We start from the raw sequence: 22,845 nt of genomic DNA, 5'->3' as shown, positions 1-22,845 counted from the left end.
AATGTGGTTTCCAGAGGCTTGGGTGGGGAGGGGAATTGGGAGGAGATACTGGTCAAAGGGTACAAAATTTCAATTAGAAGAATCAGTTTGTTAGAGATACATTGCACAGCATGGTAACTATAGTTATTAACATTTATATTTCAAAATTGCTAAGAGAATACATTTCAAATGTTTCACACACAAAAGAACTGAAATGTATTTGAGGTGATAGATATGTTAATTAGCTTGATTTAATCATTCTGCATTTCGTGTGTATTTATACACATATAAATATATATAATATATAAAATAGCATCACTTCATACCCCATAAATGTATGCAGTTATAATTTGAGTTTACAATAAAATTAAAAATTTTAAATTTAAAAAAGAAAATCAAAGCATCTTTACTTAAAATTAATTTTTTTAAACAAAAGTCTATTTTACTCTCTGTGACTTCTTAATCACCAGCATTTACTAATAGGTTTCCACTCGAAGTCTAACTTGAGAGAGGATAAGTTTTTTATGACAACCAATATGGTTCATTGCTATTGTTACTTTTAATTCCTATGAGCATATTTGGTTCAAATAATCTCTATGATTGTTTCACTCCACAAATTACACTGCCTGCCCAAGCAGCTTCCGACTCTAGTGGGCACAGTGATCTCTCTCAGTGCACCAGGGCTCATGGTAGCCTCTAGATATTTCAGCTTCTAGTTCTGTGATGTTGCAAAACTGCTTGAAACAAGTGCGATGGGCTTTGCTGGCTGCGGGGGAGCAGATGCATAGAAGTGTCTCTCAAGCCCCAAGAGATAGGGCACAGAGAAGCAAGACACACCCCCTCCTCCGTAGCCCCACACTTCTAAACACTCGATTTCCTTTCATATTAATTGGTATTTCTAGCTCTTCATATTTACATTCAGATAGAAAGCCAAAGTCAGATCTGGAGATTAGGCTAAGCACCAAAAATCAAAGATGCCCTTACTCTCATCAGTAAAGAGAGAGCACTGGACTAGGTTGTCTTCAGAGTCCTGTTTTCTTGACTCGGGGCATCCAAGCAGGTGTGCAGTGCACATTCAGAGCACCCAGGTGAGGCCAAGAGTGGGGAGCCGCTCCCGGACTAAGCTCCATCTGCACAGGCTGGTACGGCTGGGGCAGCACGTACTGCGTTGGCAGCTCCATCCCTGCCCCCTCCCAGTTTGCAGGTAAGCGATGATCAAATGATCCTTCTAGCCACACAAACTGCTTTTTTGTTTTTAAAGGATTAAGAAGGGATCCACATATCTAATAGAAATAATTAGAAATAACATAATAATTCTCTGAGATTAAAGGTCCTATTGGTGATTTGAGAACTCACAGATTTGTTCTAACCCTAGGATATAGATACCAAAGAATTGCCCTTGATATTTTAGAAAATGGGCATATATTTTTCCCCAGGATCTGTCACTCAGAACAATTAGTAAGGGGTTTAAGAATATATGTTGATAATATCAGCTAATCTAGCATCATTATAAAAGAAAACACTAACAACTTCCAAAAAGGGGAGGCATGGGAGAACAAAGGGAAAAGGAGGAAAAGGGCGTACACAGAGAACACAGAAACTGAAAATGATGCTTGGTTCCCAGAACAATGCCCACGCTTGCTCTGCACACCCTCGTTCCCTGAGTCCTCTGTCCCTCAATGTTCACTCACCTGCCTTTCTTAGACATCTCGTGCACTTCTCTTCCTGGCCAGTGCACTCTGCTTTCAGTGGCCAAAACCCATCCCCACCACAAAAGGAAGATACCAAATTTCATATTCTGGACAGCCAACATGGGTTTTGAAATCCAAACACGTCTCTCAAGAAACGGCAAAAAGGAAACGATGTTCTTTTCTCTCTTAAGACATTATTGGTCTGTTCATTATTGGAAGGATGTTTACTCATGCAAAAAAAAAAAAAAAAAAAAAAAAAATCAACCGGCAGTATGTAATCTGGCGAGCAGGAGAAAGCAATTTCCACTAAACCTATAAATCCTCCTACGTCAGATGTCAGGGATTTTCTGAACTGAGGTTGAATTCCTGTGTCCCTGTGGAACAATTATTTTGGCTGCTCTAAATTAGTTCATCATCAAATGTGGTAAATATGTTAGTAAATGCTTTGTATTTTCTTGTCCATTGCATAGAAAGAAGTAAAAATGGACCACGGCGATTTCCAAAGTGAAAAAGGCTAGGGGGGCTGAACTGCTTCATATGCCATGTTAATAGCTCCTCCCCAGATCTATTTTAAGCTTCCAGGCATTACTATTTGCTTTGCTGAGGACTGGATTTGCAAAGCTCCCGACCCCCATTTCATCCTGTGTCTGAATCCCTAGGACCTCAGACATTGATCAGCACCTGGGCAGGTCCTCTCTGTAGAGATTGGGAGGGTGACCAGAGTTTTTTAAATCCTGGTTCTTCACAGAAAATAAATTTCCTTGTCAGTTGCATTATTCTTATCATGAACCTCATTGGACTTTTCATATTTGAAAAATATCAGTAATAAATGAACTGTAGCCATCAAGTCTGTGTTAGCTACAGATAGTTTTTCTTTGCCTTTGATGCTTGCTCAAAGACTCTGCTATAATCTGTAGACCCGAGTTTGTGTCTTCATCAAAGGACAGTCTCAGAGCCTTGCAGAAGAGGACTGTACTCTGTACTCTAGACCACTGCCTCTTCAAAGTTGAACTTTGAGTATGTATTGGCAGACTGAGTCATGATTCCCAGAACTCTGCAGCTGAAAAGCAGACAGTTTCACAAAACTACTAACCCAAGAGCCAGCAGAACAAGAATTAATTATTGTTCTTTGGATATGGTTTGGACATGTTCCCCAGTGGTTCATGTGCTGGAAGCTTGGTACTCAGCATGGTGGTGCTGAAGTGGTGGAAACTTTAGAGTGGGGTCTAGTGTAAGGTAATTAGTCCATGTGGGGGTTCTGCCTTCAGAAGGAATTAATGTAGTTATTGAGGGACCCTATTAGTAAGTTGTTATGAAAAGCAAGCCTGGCCCCTGAACGTCTCTTGATTCCTGTCTCATCATATAACTGCTCTCTCCCTCTTGATGTGCTTCCATGATATCATCTGCTAGATTGGACATAACCAGGCCTTCACCAGAGGCTGAAACAGTGGAACCAGTTCATCATGAACTCTCAGCTTCAAAAACTATGAGCTAAATAAAGCTCTTTTCTTTTTACATAACTCAGGTATTTTGTTACAGTAACAGAAAATAGACTAATAATTACATAGGACTGAATGAATTGATGAGGAGAATTTTATCAAGGTTGTTGAGAACACCTTTGATTTATTTTAAATTTCTATTTCATAGATATGTAAGACATCTTTCCTCTTCCTTCTTATGTTATATGTAATTTACAATAATTTGGAAAGTTCTGCTTTTATAAACTAAGATGAAACATTTAAAAATGATATATGATTCCCACTGATCCCCTCCTCCAAATTCAGAAAAAATTCTATCCATTTACATTTCATGGCAATATAATTGTTTGCTTAGATTCAGTAAGAATCTGTCTTCTTTTGTGCCAGGATATAAGTGGAAGAATCAATTATGCATCAAAAAAGACATTGCCTGGAATGTCTTTTTTTTTTTTTTGGAATGTCTTATTTGAGACTGATGTTCATTTAACTAATGTGACCAGCCACTTTAAGGAACAGAGTTTGGATGGACTTAAGAAATCAATGTCCACAAAGTCCTCCCTAGAAAACTGGCCCCAGGGTCAGTTTATAGGGTTCAGGCTGATCACTTCCAGGCAAGCTCTTGGGGTAATTCTTTTAAATGTGATACTGAGGTTAAATCAGGGCCTCACACATGCTAGGTATGCCCTTTACCACTGAACTACACTCCAGCCACCTTGGGGTAATTTTTTTGAAACCTCAAGAAGGAAAGAATTCACCCAATGTACATATACTTCAGGTGGAGTTTCTTGGACTTGGTTTCCTAGTCTCAGTAAAATAGCAAGTGATAGATGCTTTTAAAAGTGCAATCTAAGATTTCTTGTGGTAACTTCTAGACAGAAGCTAATTTAGAATTTTTCAGTAGCTTGTGGTTCTACATTTTACAAAGCAAACTGAAGGAGGCCTTTATGGTGAATAATACTGTGATGAATTTATGGAAGTAATCAGCCAAACCTAAGAAGACTGGCCTTTTTTTTGTTTTTTTTTTAATCAAGAATAACCTTTCTTTGAAATTATATATAATCAATCACAAGGAAAAGGAAACTGGTCAGGAAAAAATAGTCATACTTTGAAGTGGGCAAATGAGATTACTGAGTGTCCTCTCAATAGAATGTTGAGCCCAGTCCAGTGGATCCTCAGGGGACTATCTGATTTTATAGGATGTGTGTCTCTGATTGTCTTTGACTAGGCTACTTTATAATTCTGTTAAGGTAGACATTGACATGTAGAAAACTGATACTGATGAATGTCTTTCCTGTCCAGAACTATACAAATTATTGTTTTGGTAGAAAATATTAATCTCTATAAATCAAATTCTCATTTGAACAAATTGTAACATCTTATTGGTCCCCTCACTAATTGAGTTAAATAAATCTTTGATGTCTATTCATGTTAGTCATCTTTTCATCATTGTTACAAAATACCTGAGATAGACAACTTAAAAGGAAGAAAGGTTTATTTTGGCTCATGGTTTCAGAGGTTTTGATTGAATGATTCCATTGCTGTGGGCCCCTGGTGAGACAGGGCATCATGGAAATGAGAACACGGTGGAGCAGAGTTATCTCATAGCAGCCTGGAAACGGGGGCCAGTGGAGGGGTTGGTAAGAGGTCAGGCACAAGTTACAATCCCCAAGGCACACGCCCAAGGACCTACCCCCTTCAACTAGGTCCCATCTCCTATAGTTTCCACCACCTCCCAATAGTCCATTCAAATTATGAATCCATTAATGTAGTAATTCACTAATAAGGCTAGAACCTTTGTGATCTAATAATTTCCTAGAGTCCCACTTCTGAACCTTGCTGCATTGGGCCAAACCTTCAACACATGAGCCTTTGGGGGACATTCCAGATCCAAACCTAACAGTGCATTTTATAGTTAGATAAGAGTCCTGATTATATCTTTGTGTATAAACCATCCTTTAACAGCACTGCCAATATGTTGAAAATAATTCAACATAGAGAGATAAAGGTAGAGCATGTGCTATCTCCAGACTCCTTGTAGCTCAGCATGATTCCATACTTCTTTGGAGTGACTTGCTGATAGGAAGAACCAAGTGGCACAGAGGAGATATTCTGGGCCGAGCACATCCAAATGTCTAGGATAATAAGGCATTAAGTTGGGGAGTAGGGGACATGAATGGACCTTTGATGCCAGATTGGAAAAAGTCTTTCATTCTTGTTTAGAGAATCCATACTAACTCCAGGGCCCAGAAACCTGGGCATGACTAAATTCAGAAGGCCTCAAACATGTGTTTCCTGCCCTCTTTTGGCTTAGCAGAGCTGGCTCAGCAGGTCTGAGTCAGCCCAATGGGAGGACAGGCTAATAACCCTTTGCACCAAGGCTGTTTCCTCCACTGGGAAGCTCCCAGGCAGAGCTCTGAGGAGAGGGGATGGTTTTCTGCTTTTGGTTTTAGCGGGCCACGCCTAGCCCAAGCCCCCCTCTCACTGTGGCCAGGAGAGCTCAGAAAACCATGTGACCCTGCTACTTCCCCTCTTGCAAGTGCTTTTAATAAACGTCATTTCCCATTAACACCACATGACTCCACCACAGAGAATATCTGTTCCCTCTTTGTAGGACACATAGGAAGGAGTTGTAAGGAGGCAGTTGAGCCTGAGAGAAGAAGGATCATAGCTTTTAAGGATCCAGACTGACTTACTGAAGTATAACATTTCCAGACCAATTTTATTTTTGGGGGGAGGGTACCAGGGATTGAACCCAAGGGCACTTAACCACTGAGCCATATCCCCAACCCTTTTTGGATTTTTATTTTGAGACGGGATCTCACTAAGCAGTTGCTTAGGGCCTTGCTAAGTTGCTGAGGTTGACCTTAAACTTGTGATCCTTCTGCTTCCCAAGCCACTGGGATTATAGGCATGTGCCACCATGTCCAACCAGACCAATTTTTAAACCAGAGTTTTGACCCAACTCTTTCTTTCCTTTGCTCAGTATAGCAGTTTTCCTCTCTCTTCTCACTTTTTATTCTTCAACCATCATGGCCTTCCCCCAACCAATGCAGGTTTTGCAGGATAGAAATTCCTTTGGTGGAGGAAAGACCAGGCAGTAGTTGACTCTAACTGACTTTTGCATGCCCCCCAAGTGTCCCTTTGCCTCCAGCCCTCCCTACCAGCCGAAAACAGCACACAAGGACACAATAACTGATGAGTTAGAGAAAAACAAAGGAATCTGATGAAACAATGACCAGGAGAGTCATTCCTGAAGCACCTGCATCACTGTAATGCCTAGCCTATAACTTTAGCTGCTGCTATAATCGAGGCATTTGTGCTAGCTTCCCATTATCATAACACATATCTGAGATAATCATCTTGTAAAGGGAACAAAGTGTATTTTGGCTTAGAGTTTTAAAGGTTTTAGTCCATGGTCAGTTGTCCCCATTGCTTTGGACCTCTTGTGGCACATCATGGTGGAAGAGCATGGTGGAGCAGAACCACTCACCTCATGGTTAGGAAGCAAAATAGAAAGAAAGAGACTAGTGTCCACAATTCCCTTCAAGGACACATCTCCAGTGATCTGAACCTCCCACTAGGCCTCAACCCTTAGAGTTCCACTACCTCCCAACAGTGCCATGTGCCGTGAACCAAGCCCTTAATACATGGACAAATACCTGAGATAGTTGGTATTTGGGAGACATATAAGATCCAAACTATAGCGACAGAGATCAATAAATAAGATAGAATACTATTTATTTTTCATGTTCAAGGGTAAGTAGTCCAGGTTAGTGGAGAAACCTGCTGAGGATGCAGTTCCTTCCATCTGTTCCTTCTTACTGTATGATCCTTTTGTACATGGTTAAAGCTGGCTGCCACCATGACTGTAGCACAGGCCATGGGAAGAAGAGAAGAGCAGAAATAAAAGGCAAGCAATTTCCTTAAAATTGGAATACAGGAACTGCACTCACTACTTCTAGTCACATTCATTGGCAAGAACTTGACCTCATGGTCACTGTTCTATGAGGAGACTAAGAAATGCAGTTCTGGATTAAGGTGCCTTCTGCCTGGCTAAAACTTTATCACTGTGGAAAAAAGGAGAATAGATTTGGGGCACGATCATCAGTCTGAAGAATTCTCCAATTTTGGTTTCTATCCTGATCAGGCAGCAATGCCTTGAATCTCAGCTTCTGTTCCTATAAACCTCCTTTGCTTGGTTGGCTTTTGTTCCTTTGGCCCATTTCATGTCTGGAACTAAACACTCAGGTCTTCGAGAACCTCCAAATCAAATAGAGAGAGGACAAAATGTTAGACCGTGCATGCTGGCAAGGCTGTGGTATTTATAGTGTGCTTCCAAAGTAGCTGCCCCTGTTCCATCTCTCCTATTTTAATTCAGGTCAAACTCCTTGATCTCTAGGTCTTTTAATGCCCATCTGTAATATACTCTCTTCATCATTTCCCTGTCACCACTTTCCATAAACTAGCCGGTGTCACACTGAAAGTGCTTAACTTATTTAATTCAAGTTATTGAATATGATGGTGATGCTAGGGTATTTGGAGACTGCCCACCATCTGTATTGAAATTTTCATGATGGATGGGAAATATAGATTAAGGAGAAGATTCAATTAGCTTGTTAAGTCCAAGCCTGCTTGTTTGAACACATCCAGGCTCCTGTTCTACAACTGCTCCAAACACAACTATAGTGCCAAGGATCAATAGTCCATTACACTAAGACCTTTTGATAACAGAGCCTAATTTTATCTGCACATTTTTTTCATTATGAGCACCACCTTCAACTTGGTGGAAATCAGTAAATATCTGCTACATGACTAAATGTGCATGGCTTTAGTTTTTGCATGTGGGCATGTGGATATCTAGCTGATCCAGCACCATTTGTTGGAAAAAATATATATCCTCTTTGCATTAAAATTACCTTTGTTCCTTTTTCAAAGATCAGTTGTCTATATTTGTGTGTGTTTATTTTTAAGATCTCTATGCTATTCCATTGATCTACTGTCTACTTTTTTTGCCAATATTGTACTGTCTGGACTATCGTAGCTTCATCTTGAGGTTGGGTAGTGTCAGTTCTGTAACTTTGTTCTTCAGTGTTGCTTTGACTAGGCATTTTCCCTTCCTAAATAAACTTAAGAGCCAGTTTGTCAATGTTCATAATATAACTTGCTGAAATTTTGATTGGGATTGGATTGAATCTCAGATCAAGTTGGAAAAAATCAAAATCCTAATGATATTGAGACTTCTTGTCTATTAACAAGGGATATTGCTCCATTTAGTTAATTTTTTTAAATTTCAGAGTGAATGAAATAAATGAATAAATTAATGATACTGCCACTAATATATCATGTTTGAAATTATTTGTGGAATGTTAAGAGCCTGAGTCATACCATAGGATTTGCTTATTTTCAGTTTCTTTTAATGAATGATGGAGGCAAAGTAACAAATTTCTGAATAGCTACTTCCAATCAACAATTTCAATGAGTTTACTTCTTCAGTTGCACTGCCAAACCCTCATCCTGACCTTGTCAACTCTTCCCTCAACCACTGCAGTAGCTTTTGTGTGTGTGTGTGTGTGTGAGAGAGTGATTAGATTTAATTAGATTTATCCATGGGAGAAGCAATTTCCTGATTGATCACACTATAAGTAACAAATGTAAGGTTACATATTGCATACTATTATTTTTTCTCTAATACCTCTTGGATTATTAACAATCTCCAAGATTAACACACACACACACACACACACACACACACACACACACACACAGAGCTCCTTACCTGTTTCCCCACCCAAAGTCTACCCTTGACTCTGCCACTCATCAACTTATTGGCTCTCAGTCCAAGCCTGCTTTTTTTGGCCCTACTTTGTGATACTAGAGCTGACACTGTAAACCATGTTTTTCTTTGTCAGCCAACATGATGCCAGGATCTTCCCATGGAAGATAAAAGACAGAGCTTGCCAGGCTGGCAGCAAGAAAAGAGAATTTTCTTTTCAGTTTTAATTTTTTAAAGGGGGCACAAGGAGCCCATGTGCAAAAGAGATTCCTGTTCCCCAAAGAGGTAGAGGTTCTTGTGGTTCCAGCAAGCAGCTTCCAGGAAGTTCTTTCTCTTCCCCTGTGGTGGGCAGCTTGTTCCTACCCGACCCACATTCTCACCAGAATCTGGATCTCAGACCTTACAGGACTTCCTCAAAGTTCCTAAGTTCTTTCTCTGTTTGTCCCTCAGCCCTTAAAGTGCTCTCTGCAGTTGCTACCTTTGCACATCTCAGGGTCCTCATCATTCCCTTAGAAGTTAGCCTCCTTATGCTGGCTAACGACTCCTCATATTCAATGTTTCCTGAATCTGTTCAAATTACTGGTGTTGTTTCTGCCTTTTGACCAGACTCTGGCCGATACACTCCACGTGTTATTGTCCAGAGAGCATCCAGAGTGGTTTGTTTGTTTGTTTATTTATTTTCAGAGTGGTTTATTTTTTAACTTGGATCCACCTGACTATCTTCTGAGAAGATTAAAATATAGTTTTTATTTTTGTTTTAAATAGGAACTCACTTCATGCCCAGGCTGGTCTTAAATTTCTGGCTCAAGCAAGTCTCCAAACTGCTGGGGTTACAGGAATGTGCCACCATGCCCAGCTTGAAAAATAGATGTTTGGCCCTAAGGAGACTATACCCTCCACTCCTGTTGATATACTTCTGTGGTTTCCCAATGCACTTTGAATTAAAGTTAAACACTTCACCTTAGGTTCAAGACCTCTGCCAGGCTTCCCAAATTTATCTGGTTTCCTTGCCCATCTGACTCTTCTCTAGACGCTGCTACATGGGTTGGTTTCCTGATGTAATCGTTAGTTTCACATGCCAAGTTGTCAGGCCACCGTAGCCAGTTATTTAATCAGATACTAATCTGGGTTTTGCTGTGAAAGTGCTTTGTAGAGGTGTACATCTACAGTCAGTTGGACTTTATGTGAAGATTACCTTGATGATGCAGGTGGGCCTCATCTAACCACTTGAAAGCTCATAAGAGCAAAACTGAGGTTCCTGAAGTTCTGCCTCAAGACTGTGGCATCAACGACTTACCAAGAATTCCAGCCTAGAGGCCTGCCACGCACACGGCCCCAGGCCCTGCAACCACATGGTAAAGCAGGCTATGTCGAATTTGAATGATCTGTATCTACCTTTCGCTATCGATTCTACATATATTTGAATACCTAAGACCTCAAAGTCACTCTGGCCTTGCCTGGAGCTTCACTCCCCACTTTGCAGGGTTGGCTCAGCTCACCCTTTAGGTCTCTCCCAAGCATTGCCTTTTTGGAGAAGGCCCCCCAGACCACCCTACCCAAGTAGACCTTGTATATATTCAGGGTCACTTAAACTTCTTCTCTGAAGCCTTTTGAACTACTTGTTCATTGCTGGTCTCTCTGATTAAAATGTTAATAATTAGTAAGGCATATCTGTTTTGCTCAACACTTAGAACCTTACCTGACTTATAGTAGGTGCGCAATAAATATTGAGTGAATAAATAAATAAACCTATCAAATGCTCATAGCTTTTATTTTCTCAGGGAGGAAATGTATAAATATATTTAATTTTTTTCTGAGTTTAATTTTGAAGCATTTCAAAATATTGGAGACAATGAAAACAGAAGAGAGACCCGAGGAACTGAGGAAAGGGATTGAGGGGGAGGGAAGAGGGACAGTGGACAGAATCTGACCAAACTTTCCCATGTACATGTATGAATATACCACATTGAATTCAACTTTATGTATATCAATCATACACTAATTTAATAAAACTGTAAATAAATAGAAGAAAGATCAGTAAAGGAAAGAGAACAGGGGAGGGCAGAGGGGAGAAAAAGGGAAAGAATTAAGGACTGAATTGGAGCAAATTATATTCCATGCTTGCATAATTATGAACCTCAGTGTTCAGTATGTCTATAATGAACATATAAATAACATAAGTAAATAAATAAGCAAGCAAATAAAATATAGGAGACCAATGTCCATGTGTTCATATATTTTAGGAAAAAATTCAATGTCTTAAATAAAAAATATTTCTGATTAGCATTCATCTAATTTTTAAAACACAATATCATAATTGCTCCAATTTTTCTCCCCTTGGAAAGTCCATCCAAACCTAAAACATGTGGCGCTCACCTCCTCTACAAAATAAGCTCTCCTAACACAATAGCTTTTCCTTGGTATATTGATGGCATTTACTATCAATACTACATAAATCAAGTACTACATAACTTTAGTGTTCAATTTACTGCTGCTTAAAATGATTGACTACTGTATCACATATACAACCCTCTTTTCTAAGGACAATGTAAATATCATCATTGTATCTTATTTCTCTTTTTATTACACATAGCACCGAGCACAAGATTGTCTACTGGTGGATAAAAGTTTAATTTCTTTTGATTCCTTATTTCACATAACTGTGGTCAAATAATAGATGTTTTATGAATCCTGAGACTATCTAGTGATTGCCTGAGTAAGCCTTTAAACACTTGGCCAAAATCCTTGTTGAGAAGTTGGGCACTTCCTATGAGTCAACCCCCAATTCTTGAATTTGCTTGCTCCTTCCACCAGGAGCCAAAAGTGGCTTTAAAAATGTAGTCTCTATAAAAGGAAGTCTAGTAGAGTAGAGGAAGGCAAATGGAGGAGGGGAGGGAGGACAGGAGAAAAAAGCAGGGATGGTGAACTAAAATCAAATTGCATGCATGTATGATTTTGTAGGAATGAACCAAACAACTATGTATAGCAATAATGCTCTAATAAAAATAAAATTTGGTCTCCTATCTGGGCACAGTGGTGCAAGTCTGTAATCCCAGCAATTCAGGAGGCTAAGGCAGGAGGATCTCAAGTTCGAGGCCAGCCTCTGCAACTTAGTGAGGCCCTAAGAAACCTAGTGAGACCCTGTCTCGAAAAAATAACAAGCACTTGGGATGTGGCTCAGTGGTAAAATACCCCTGGGTTCAATCCCCAGTACCAAAAAGAAGAAGAAAAAAAAAAAAGTGGTTTCTAGTGTAAGCTAATTAGAGGTTTTAAACATGAACTAGCAGCAAAGGAAAAAACAACAATATATTCCATCTGAGGAGAGAAGAAAGCATTAAAGATTTTTATTTGCTGAAACTTCCATGACTTGCTATTTTAAATGACTTGATTTCCCCCCGACCCCTTGCCCATCAGGCTAGAACTAGAAAAGGGAGGAGCACTATGAATAAGATGGTATTTCCAGCATACCATGATCATCTTGGGTGATTTGGGGTATGTTTTGACTTTCTGTACTACAATCTTCTCATTTGGAAATAATCCCCCCAAACTATGGTTCCATCTAGGATGACACATAAATAGTAAATATTTGTAGAATGCTGTGTCAATGAAACAGAAGAATACAACAGAAAGGATATGAACCTCATCCTGAACAAGTGAGTCATGAAAAATGAACAGATAGTTTAAAGCAAAAAGTAGCAGGACTGAAGAGCACTGGGTAGTCAGGGAATCTGAAGGGAGGCCATCAATCCATATAGGTACTTTCTCAGCAAGATAATTTTATATAAAAGAAAAAAAAATAGAGGCTTGACCCACTCAACTGTCTTAAACCGAAATGTATTCTCTCATAAAACAATAATTTCAGGCTACAGAATGTGTAACTCTCAATTTAGATTCACCCTGTTTTCAGAATCACCCAGTAGTAATTCAGTGGTGTCATAAAAAACATCCTTTCATCCTTCTTTCATGTATTATCTTTTCCCTTTCGGCCATTTTGCAATATGACTGCTAACAGTAACAGTTTCCTCATTTATAACCATTGGGAGAGGGAGAGGAAACCTCTTCCCAGAGTGTGGAAGACAAGCCTCTCCCCTCAGGCTGACTGGGTCTAGTGAGGTCACAAATTCATCTCCCCACCTTTACCAGGAGGAAATATGCTCCAATTGGCGTACACTAATCAGGATCTGGACCAGGAGTGGGGCAGATGTTGAGCAAAACTGGTTCTGATCAGGAAGAAGCCAGGATGGATGACTAGTCAGCCACCAGTGGTGCCCATCATGGGTGCAGAGCATTGTCTGTAGACTGAACATGTAACAAGTGAGGCTCTTAAGATCAATAACATGCAAACCCATTTTGGAAATACAGCTGAATTTGTCATGGCCTCTACACATGTGCTTTCTCAACCAGGAGATATTTAAAATATGGCTACTATCATCTGATATGGAAAGAAGGAAGATTGTTTCTTCGTAATGTAAACTTTTAAATTAAACTGCATTTCCCGTGGGAAAGTGCAGCCCTGTCTCCCCCTGCTGGAACTCTAAGTAAATGGTAAGGCAACCTTTTATTCATTTCCAAGTCTGCCTTTACTTGAAACACAGAGGCTTTTAGGCTCAAATAGAACTTCACAAAAAGTCCCCTGGTTTCCCACTGATGGATTTTGGCATGCCTGTCACTTCTCCAGGGAGTCCCTGGGGCAGATATTGTCCATGGGGCTGCTGGGGTGAAGAGGGGGTGCTGCTGCAGGGTCCTCTCCGCAGCATTGCGAGCTGTCTGTGGATCAAGCACAAAACACAGACTTCTTTCCTTGTCCCCCAGAGAAACCCAACTGCTGCTGAATAATTAGAGCTTGCAATTGAATGGTTCTTTGGCATTTCACAAAATGTTTTCACCTCCATGATCCCACTGGGTCCCAAGAACAAGCCTTCAAATGAGCATAGCAGGTTAGCATCTCCACTTCATGGATGAGGAACCTTAGGTCCCAAGGCATGTCATTAGTAAATATGAAAACTGGTACTTTCGGTCCCCGAGCTGGTGCCTTTTCATGGATTCCATATTCCCTTCCTGAGATGGCTGATCTGTAAAATGATTTTCTTTATGACACAGTCTTCTCACTTACCATGTTGCCTAACAAGTTGTTTTGTTGACAAATCTTTCAGTTAATTAATTCCATATTATTCCCTGCTAATTAGAGGAGCTGATTCATTTGAATGAAATAGAGGTATTTTGGCAACAGTAAGAATGAATTCTTTGAATAAGAAGCCATATTTGGAACTGTCAACTCCTGAGGAAAAGACTATAATTTAATTTTATGATAACAAACAACAGATTCAATTGGGTTCAGGTTAATGTACAATAGAAAAGAACAACATAATGTAAGAACAACATAACACAGTGTAAGTTGTACAATTTAAGGTATGACTATTCAACTTTTATCAGTATAGAGTTATCTTGACTCATTGAGTAACTCTGTCTATAATTTTTTAAAATTGGTTAATTTAAATTCCACTCTCTTGGAATCTCTTGGAATGTAAAAACAAAAAAGCAAGTCTCAGGGTGTTTTTATTAGTTTCTAATTTTTCAAATGACTTGGTTCTTCGTTTTAAGGGAAAGAGAAAACATTAGGGATATTTATGAGCCAGTGAAACTAATGACTTTTGTAGATTTGTGTCCACCTTGTGCCCACTGAGGCTTAGGGTGAGGCTCTCCCTGAGGAGAGGTGTTCTCTAATGGCTTCTGAAACGGCCCTAAATCTTGCTCCACACCCTGCGGCCCAGGACGACATCCAGGACATCCATAAACATACCTTGCAGACTTTTGGGAGTTATAGGCAGTTGATAATTGGTGACTGAAGCTTACCTCATATAAGGTCACCCCACCTCCTTAAGTGCCAACATGGCGCTGGCCCAGCTTCTCTTCATGATTTTACTCCTCATAACTTCTTCCTGCAGGCGCTCCACAGTCCGCCCAGACCCCTAGCAACAAGGCTCACCCAATCAACTCTCACCCTGTTTCATACCCCAACCAATCAGCCTCTTCCCCGCCCTATATAAGTGTGTGCATTTTAAAAATAAAACGGACTTCTCCGGTGATTTGCTTTGGACTGTGGCTCGGTGCACTTCTTTCACCTCAGACATCCTATAGAATCATGACTATTTTAACTAGAGGAAATCTTGGGACTCCCCCAGGTTAATCTATTTCATTTACCATCAGAAAACTGATCTAGATGGGTTATTTGATTTTGGTTGCTTTTTCCAAGTGACTATAGTCACAGGAGGTTCTCATTTCATTGGTTCCGTAATTTCCTGTCTGTTTTAGTCAATGCTGGAGATAGAGTTGGCTAATCCCTGGTGATGTGGTCTTTGAGGCTGTAACTTCTGTGTCTAATTATTTCTATAGAAAGCGGAAGATAGAAGCACAGGTGGTTTTCTCAGTTGGCTTTTCTCGAATTGACTATTCAATAGTTTCAGGAGTTGCTAAATTCCACTTAATATTAGAATTTTCACGGTTCATACTTTGAAACCTCAACAATAGGAGCGTGTAATTGTTAGATAACTATGATCATTTTGCTTAAAAACTGAACTTATTTAGTTCAATTTATAGTTGTTACTTAGTAGTCCTTGGTAATTTTTAAATGAAAAAAAAAATGCTTCTCTGTCCCACCTGTCCCCACCCAGTCATGTAAGGTGTCTCTTGAACTCAGTTACACATCACATTTCAAAAAGAGGCGAGCCTGAGGCAGTAGAGAAGTCACTAGGGAGCAAGGCCAACCTGTCCAGGCAGTGAGGACAGAGAGATTTGAGTCAATGACAAGTCCTTAGATGGGGGAATGCTCCCTTCTTAGCTTTCCATGCCAAGAGGCATTTCCCACCTCAGTTGGGCATGACACTAAGTGTCCTGGGAAAGACAACCATAGGCAGCAAAGACAGCCATGTGCAGAGGCCCATGGGATCTTTTCCATCATGCCAGTCGTTCTGATTGTCCCATAAGCACAAAGGTTGTCATGGTGTGCACAAAGAATATGGCTGACTCTGTAACCTCACTACGAACCTCTGAGAAGACCAAAATGGGAAATTAAGATTTAAGGCAAACTTTCAGCTTTCTTCTGTTATGTCTAGTGGATAACATTCCAAAGAGTGTGACTATAGCAATCCTCCCACGATTAAACAAAGGTGGAGAGAGTTGCTGCAGAGTGGGAATGCTAGGAGGAGAAATGACATGGTCTTCTTAGAGAAGCAGATGGCATGATAGTAACAGCTCAGTCTAAGCCAGTTCCACCTACGTCCAAATTCAACTTATGCCATTTACAGCTGTGTGGCCTCTGGGAGGTAAGCCTGTCAAGACCTTAATTTCTTTATCTGCAAAATGGGAAAGATAGTGACAGTTTCTTTAGGAGATAAATTAGTTAATGTGGGGAGTCATCCTTATCTAGCAGAATCAGACTAGGTTGAGCCATGGGACATAGAGGTCTGACTTCTAGGAACTGGCTACCACGGAGGACTGTCCCAGATTGCCAGGAAGTATGTAGTGCTGTGTGGGACTGGTTCCCTGTCTTGTTCTGTGATAGCTTCCCTGAACAGTTGGCTCCCCTAACTCCACTCCATCCTGTTCATCACAGAAGAAGTCCCTCCCATTCTGGGCCCCTTTACCTGTGTGACTAAATAAAAGAGAGTTGGGCTACTCCATGTTGTTAGAGGCGGAACTGGTATGGCCCAATCTGTCACGCCCCCTCTCATTTAAAAAGAGTATTGGCTCTTGTGTGTTTATTGATTAGATAAGTGTATGGGTAATTGATTGATGTATAGCCAGCATTGTCCTCCAGCAGTTAACCCTTTTCTCATCCATACAGGATGTGTCTGAGAAACCCCCACAAGTTAATACATGTAAAATCATGCATGACACATGTAAAAATGTTTGCTATGGAATGAAAGTTTATGACACGCTCTGTCAAATTCTTATATTGAAGCTTAAATACCCAATGTAATGGTGTTTGGACGTGGGGCCCTTTGGAGGTAAATAAGTCAGAGGGTGAAACTTTCATAAATGGAATTAATGCTTTCATAAGCCAAGATATGCTCTCTACATGAGGACACAACAAGAAGGTGGTTGTCTGCTAACCAAGACCTCCACCAGACACTGAATCTGCTGGCACTCAGAAGTGGGACTTCCTAGACTCCAGAACTGTGTGAAATTAATGTTTGTTATTTAAGCCACCAGTCTATGGCATTCTGTTATAGTAACTTGAACTAAGACAATGTTCCTCTGTAGTTACTCAAGGGAAAACTATTTATGTGACTTTGTTCAGACACCACCACCACCTTGCACTCATACAGAGCTTTTAAGCTAACAGATGCCCTTCTATGAAGTCTCTCATTTGCTTCCCACAACCACCCTGTGAGGTAGGTGAGGCAGGATGAGGGCCTCCATCTCCATTTTACATAGAAACAGATTTCAAGAATATTCTCTACTATAAAATGGAGCAATAATAACCAACCAGGAGCAATTAGTTTCTAAATTGTAAACATGCATTTTAAATCAAACCAATTTTCTTCCTTTGATTGCAATTGGTTTTTAAGAACTTTCAAACACTGCATGAATTGGTTTGGGGGAGTTATTTTTGTTTCATTTGATTTTGTTTTTGCTTCCTGATATCAGCTTCTTCCATAAATTCCTCACTCAACCCTGTAGCCACCCAAAGCAAGGTTCTAGTTGTATGTTTGCTGCATCTGAACTTCAGTCAAGAATATCTATCTCTGATGGGTGTCTTTCTGTGCTAAGACATAAACAACTCACACACACACACACCTGTCAGTTTCTTAGAAAGTTAAATGGACACCTTAGAAAGAACCTCAAAAGCACAAAGAAAACAGGTCAATTGGACTTCATCAAAATTAAAAACTTTGGTGCTTCAGTGAGCACCATCAGGAAAGTGAAAAGACAGTTAACTGGGAAAAAATATTTTCAAAAAATATGTCTGATAATGGATTTTTATCTAGAATATAAAAACAAATCCTACAACTCTATCATAAAGAGAAAAGCAAACTTAAAAATAGGTAAAAAACATGAAGAGATATTTCTCCAAAGAAAATATGTAAATAACCAATAGGCATATGAGAGGATGTTCAACATCATTATCATTAAAGAAATGCAAATCAAACCCACAAAGAGGCACCACTTCACACTCTGTAGGTTGAAATAAGAAGAACAGACAATAGTAGGTGTTGGTAAGGATTTGAAGAAGTTGAAAGTCTCACCTATTCCTGGTAAAAATATAAAATGATGCTTTAACTTTGGAAAATGGTCTGGCAGTTCTTCAAAAAGTTAAATATAGTTACCATATGACACAGCAATTCTACACTTAGATTTATACCCAGGAGATATGATAAATTTGTTGACACAAAATCTTGTACATGAATGTTCATAGAAGCATGATTCATAATAGCCAAGAATGGAAGTAAACCAAAGATCCATCAACTGATGGATGGATAAATAGAATGTGGTATATTCATACAACAGGCAAATATCCAGCAATTAAAAAGGAACCAACAACAACATGGATGAACCTTGAAGACATTAGACAAAGTAAAATAAATCAGTCACAAAAGACTACATATTGCATGATTTCATTTGTACGAAGTGTCTGGAATAGGCAAGTTTGCAGAAGAAAAATTAACTAACAGTTACTTAAGGCTGGGGTGGGTCAGTAATGGGAAAATGGGGTTGAAAGGACAAGAAGATTTTTTTTGAGTTGATGCAAATGTTTTAAAATTCACTAATAGTTACATGATTCTGTGAATATACTTAAAACCATTGAATTGAATACTTCAAATAGTCAAACTGTATGGTTTGTGAATTATATGTCAATAAGAATATTTCTGGGGAAAAAAGTACTCTGACTTATACTCAGGCATAACTACTCTGATCTTTTACCTATACAGCTAGGAGAAATGACAGCATTTGTTCATAAAAGTCTTGTACACAAATGTTTGTAGAAACTTTACATATAAATTTATATTTTATTTTTACTAGTTATAATTTATTGTAAAAAACTTCATGTCCCCAAATGAACACAACCCATCAATAGGAGACTGGATTAAGAAACTATGGTTATTAATACGAGATATCACCCAGCAGCATATAGGAATGAGTTACTGATACACGTAAGCACATGAATCAGTCTCAAAATGTGTTGAGTAAAAAACATGCCAGACATGAAAGAATCCACACCTTATGACTGCATTTGGATGAAGTTTTAAAAATAGCAGAACTAATCTAAACGGAAACAGAACTCAGAACAGTGGTTGTGAGGTAAGAGGGAGATGTGATGGTAAGGACTGACCTGGGACTTGAGAGAAGTTCATGAGGTGCTGGAAATGTTCTGTTTCTTGACAGGAACGTGGTTTAAGGGGAATACACATATTTCAAAACTCCCCAAAATGCACACTTACGATCTGTGGATTTACTGCATACAATTCAAACCTCAATAAAAGTTGTCAGCTGTAGGTAATTATACATTTATCTTGTTGCCCAAAACCGTGGGAAAGCATTGGAGGCAGACTGGGAATGAACAACTTCTTTATTTTTCTCAGGGGTGCTTCCTTGCTTGCCTCTCTCCCCAAGTAGACGCCTCGGTGCCAACACCAGCTCGGCCCAGCGTGGCCACCATGCTGGCCTGGAAGAGCAGGCAGTCGCTGAGGCCACACGCCTCCAGCAGCACGCTGCTGTCGCCCATGGCCTCCAGGCGCGCCAGCAGCCGCAGCCCTTTGCTCAGGGCCATGGGCACGGGGCCGCTGCGGGGGAGCCGGCCTGTCCCGCCGAGGACACCGCCCCAGGGCTCCTCCGGCTCTCGCCACTTCCAGGAGTTTCACTTTGCACCGAAGCTCCAGCGTGCTTCTTCATACGCCTCACAGCAAGGTTGCTGGAGCCATGGCGCAAGCGCAGCCGGGGGGACCATGCGGGCATAAAGGCGGGGGAGGAGGCATCACGCGTCAGCAAGTGCACGCTCCTGGCCTCCTCCCCATACAGCTGCAAGCATGTCTCTACGTTATCTAATAATACTTTATTAATATGTAGCTTTTTCAGAAACAGAGATACAACTACACATTCCAAATACTTAGATACCCATATCTGTGTGGAATGTGCACACAATATGCAATAGGCAAGCACAAAGTAATGTTGTAGAAAACAACAGATACCTTTGGGGGCTGGAATGTGGCTCAGTGGTAGAGCTCTTGCCTAGCATGTACAAGGCCCTGGGTTCAATCCCCAAAACCATAAAAAAAAAAAAAAAAAAAAAAAAAGATACCTTTGTTCCTGGGTGCGATGACCTTGAGTCATCTCACGTATACAAAAGGTCTAGATTACTAACTCATTTAATCACACATTATTATTCACATTCCTTTTAAATGTCTTATTTCTTTCATTAAGAAAATATCTAAAACTCTAAACTCTAGCTATCTATCCCTGGATTCTTCTCTCCTGATGTACATATTTCATATGTGTATAGTGACTCAGTTTCTTGAAGATATTCAAGTTCAGGTGAACTTCTCTGTGGTCATTTACATCCTTTTAGGCAAGGACACTTCATAACACTGCACTCTTGTTCACTAGAAGGATGAGGTAACTCAGGGCAAACAGCTTGCCCCTCCTGGGAAAGCAACCTAAGACCAGAATCACACACTGGAGGTCATGAAAATATCACTGCCCTGTCTAATCCCTTCCTATCTGGTAATCAGGGCTCCCTAAGAGTGTGGGCAGGGCAGCTCACCTGAGCCTCAGGAATGGCCTTCACAGTCTAAGCCAAGGAGAAGACCTGGAACCTTCAAAGTCTATCCCGAAGAAAACTGTACTGAATTCTCTGACTCCATTTACCTGCCCCCAAATTAGCAGAGTTGAGGAGGAAAGAAAGAAATCCTGTGCTCTTTCGGAATAAACCATGGCTAGGACTCAGTGCTCAGGCACAGAAACATTCGGAGTCTCTGAGTTCAGCTGCAATGGGCCCAGGCATCAGCACAATGATTTAGAAAGACCCGTTGATCTCTGACCTGTCTGCTTTACACTTGAGATAGGAACAAGAAGGTATCTGAGTGAAAGGAATCGAGGAAAGAGGCAATGGCTGACTATCTTGTCCCTAGACTTGAGCTTCCTAATGGGTCTCAGGCAGTGGTTGCTTCATAAGGACAATTAACTATGCTCTTGGATGCTCTGGCAGGAACTGCTCTTTCCTACACTGGATGTTTTTCCTTTTCTTCCAGCATCCCCTGTTTTTATGTAGGTATATGCCTATTGAAAGCAAATATTTCCCCAGCATTCTTTGCAGCTAATGTGACTAAAGAGGAGTGTGGCAGCCATGGAATTCCCCTTGAAAGAGAGCTGGTATAGTCCCTTCGCCCATTTTTGTCTTTTAACCACACTGCTTTCTCAAATGCGGAAATGATGACTAGAGCTGTTGTCACCCTCTTGGATCATGAGGTCAAGGGCAATCTGACCCTCTGGGGCAGGAAGCAGTGAGTTAGTAAAAGTCTGAGCTTTAGATCCCTGAGGACTTTGTGGAGCAGAACCACTGTTCCACCCTCATTTCTCCAGACTTCTATCTTTTTAAATCACACGCTTGTGCGCGTGTACGCGCACAGCACACTAGGGATCGAACCCAGGGCCTGGCCAAGCTAAGCAGGCACTCCACTACTAAACTACATCTCTAGTCCCCTCATGTCATTTTTATTCCATTGTAGCTGAGTCTAATTAAAACTGATGAGGGTGACATTCAGCAAGTCACTGAAAGCAAATGCAAAAATCTGGTGGAATTGGATATCAAGCAAATACTTTCAAAGATTTTTTCTAAGGTAAAAAATATGTTCTAGTTTACTCAGGGAAAAGAATGATTCAATGAAGAATTTTGAGAGGTGAGCCATCTTTAACATTCCAACTTCAGAGAGAACATTCACAGATGTCCCAGTGGGTCTGAGTCTGAGAGGATAAAATCTCTAGCCAAACCACGAAGCCTCAACCTAGCTCATGTGCAGTCACCAATTTCAAGTAATTTGATGGCTATGACTAATTTTAATTCTAAAAGGGTAAATGGCTAAAAGAGTAAATGGGGGAGTACCTTTCTTTTAAAATCAACAGTCTAACATTAGAGAAGTCACTTGGTCTCTCTGGGTTTATTTTCTCATTTGCAAAATGAAGAACAAGTCCTCTGTTCCATAGATGGTTCCCTAAAGTACCATGGATCTGCGATAAAGTTTTCCTCTGTCCTTTTGTTGAAAATGTCAGGGATGATGCTGGGCACGGTGGTACATGCCTGTAATCCCAGTGGCTCAGGAGGCTGAGGTAGGAGGACCCGAGTTCAAAGAAAGCCTTAGCAACTTAGGAAGGCCCTAAACAACTCAACGAGACTCTGTCTCTGAATTATGTGTATATATAATATATATATATATATATATAAAGAGGTGCTGGGGATGTGGTTCAGTGGTTAAGTACCCCTGAGTGCAATCCCCAGTACCAATAAATAAATTAATTAATTAATTAATTAACTAAATATCAGGGATAAAATGTAAACTGAGTTTTTTGGGGAAGAATATTTTCTGAGGTCAGACCTTCCTAAATTCTCAGTGTTGATTTTTTTTTTTAATGTCCCACTCTCCCTACTACTCCCTTTTACCCTCTCTTCTCTCCCCACTCCCTCCAGTCCCCTTCCCTAATAGTTCATCTTCTATTTTCAGTCCACCTCTTTCCCAATATTTGGGAAATTTTCTGCTATTATTTCACTGAATAAATTTTCTTGTACCTCAGCTACTTTGTTTAATCCTATTATCGATATATTGGATCTTTAAATGGTGTACCATAGATTTTGTATGTTCTATTCATTTTTTATTCTTTTTCTTTTTTAAAATATTTTTTAGTTGTCAATGGAACTTTGTTTTATTCATTT

General features: G+C 40.2%; 1 protein-coding gene across 4 annotated transcripts in view; it reads right to left on the bottom strand.

Moving 5' to 3' along the window:
- Gabrr1 (gamma-aminobutyric acid type A receptor subunit rho1) overlaps positions 1 to 19,490 on the bottom strand; it is a 55,170-nt gene extending 35,680 nt beyond the window's left edge. For 3 of the 4 annotated variants that reach the window (XM_047558536.1, XM_047558537.1, XM_047558535.1), the window contains exon 1: positions 1,671 to 1,792. In XM_047558536.1, coding sequence (XP_047414492.1) covers positions 1,671 to 1,792 — 122 coding nt within the window. Of the gene's footprint in view, positions 1 to 1,670; positions 1,793 to 19,394 lie in introns of those variants that run through there. The other variant, XM_047558539.1, reaches the window with a different exon arrangement.
- Positions 19,491 to 22,845: the final 3,355 nt, after the last annotated feature.

The sequence above is a fragment of the Sciurus carolinensis genome, chromosome 7, assembly GCF_902686445.1.
Source record: "Sciurus carolinensis chromosome 7, mSciCar1.2, whole genome shotgun sequence".
NCBI classification, from domain to species: domain Eukaryota; kingdom Metazoa; phylum Chordata; class Mammalia; order Rodentia; family Sciuridae; genus Sciurus; species Sciurus carolinensis.
This window is presented reverse-complemented; position numbering and strand designations above follow the sequence as displayed.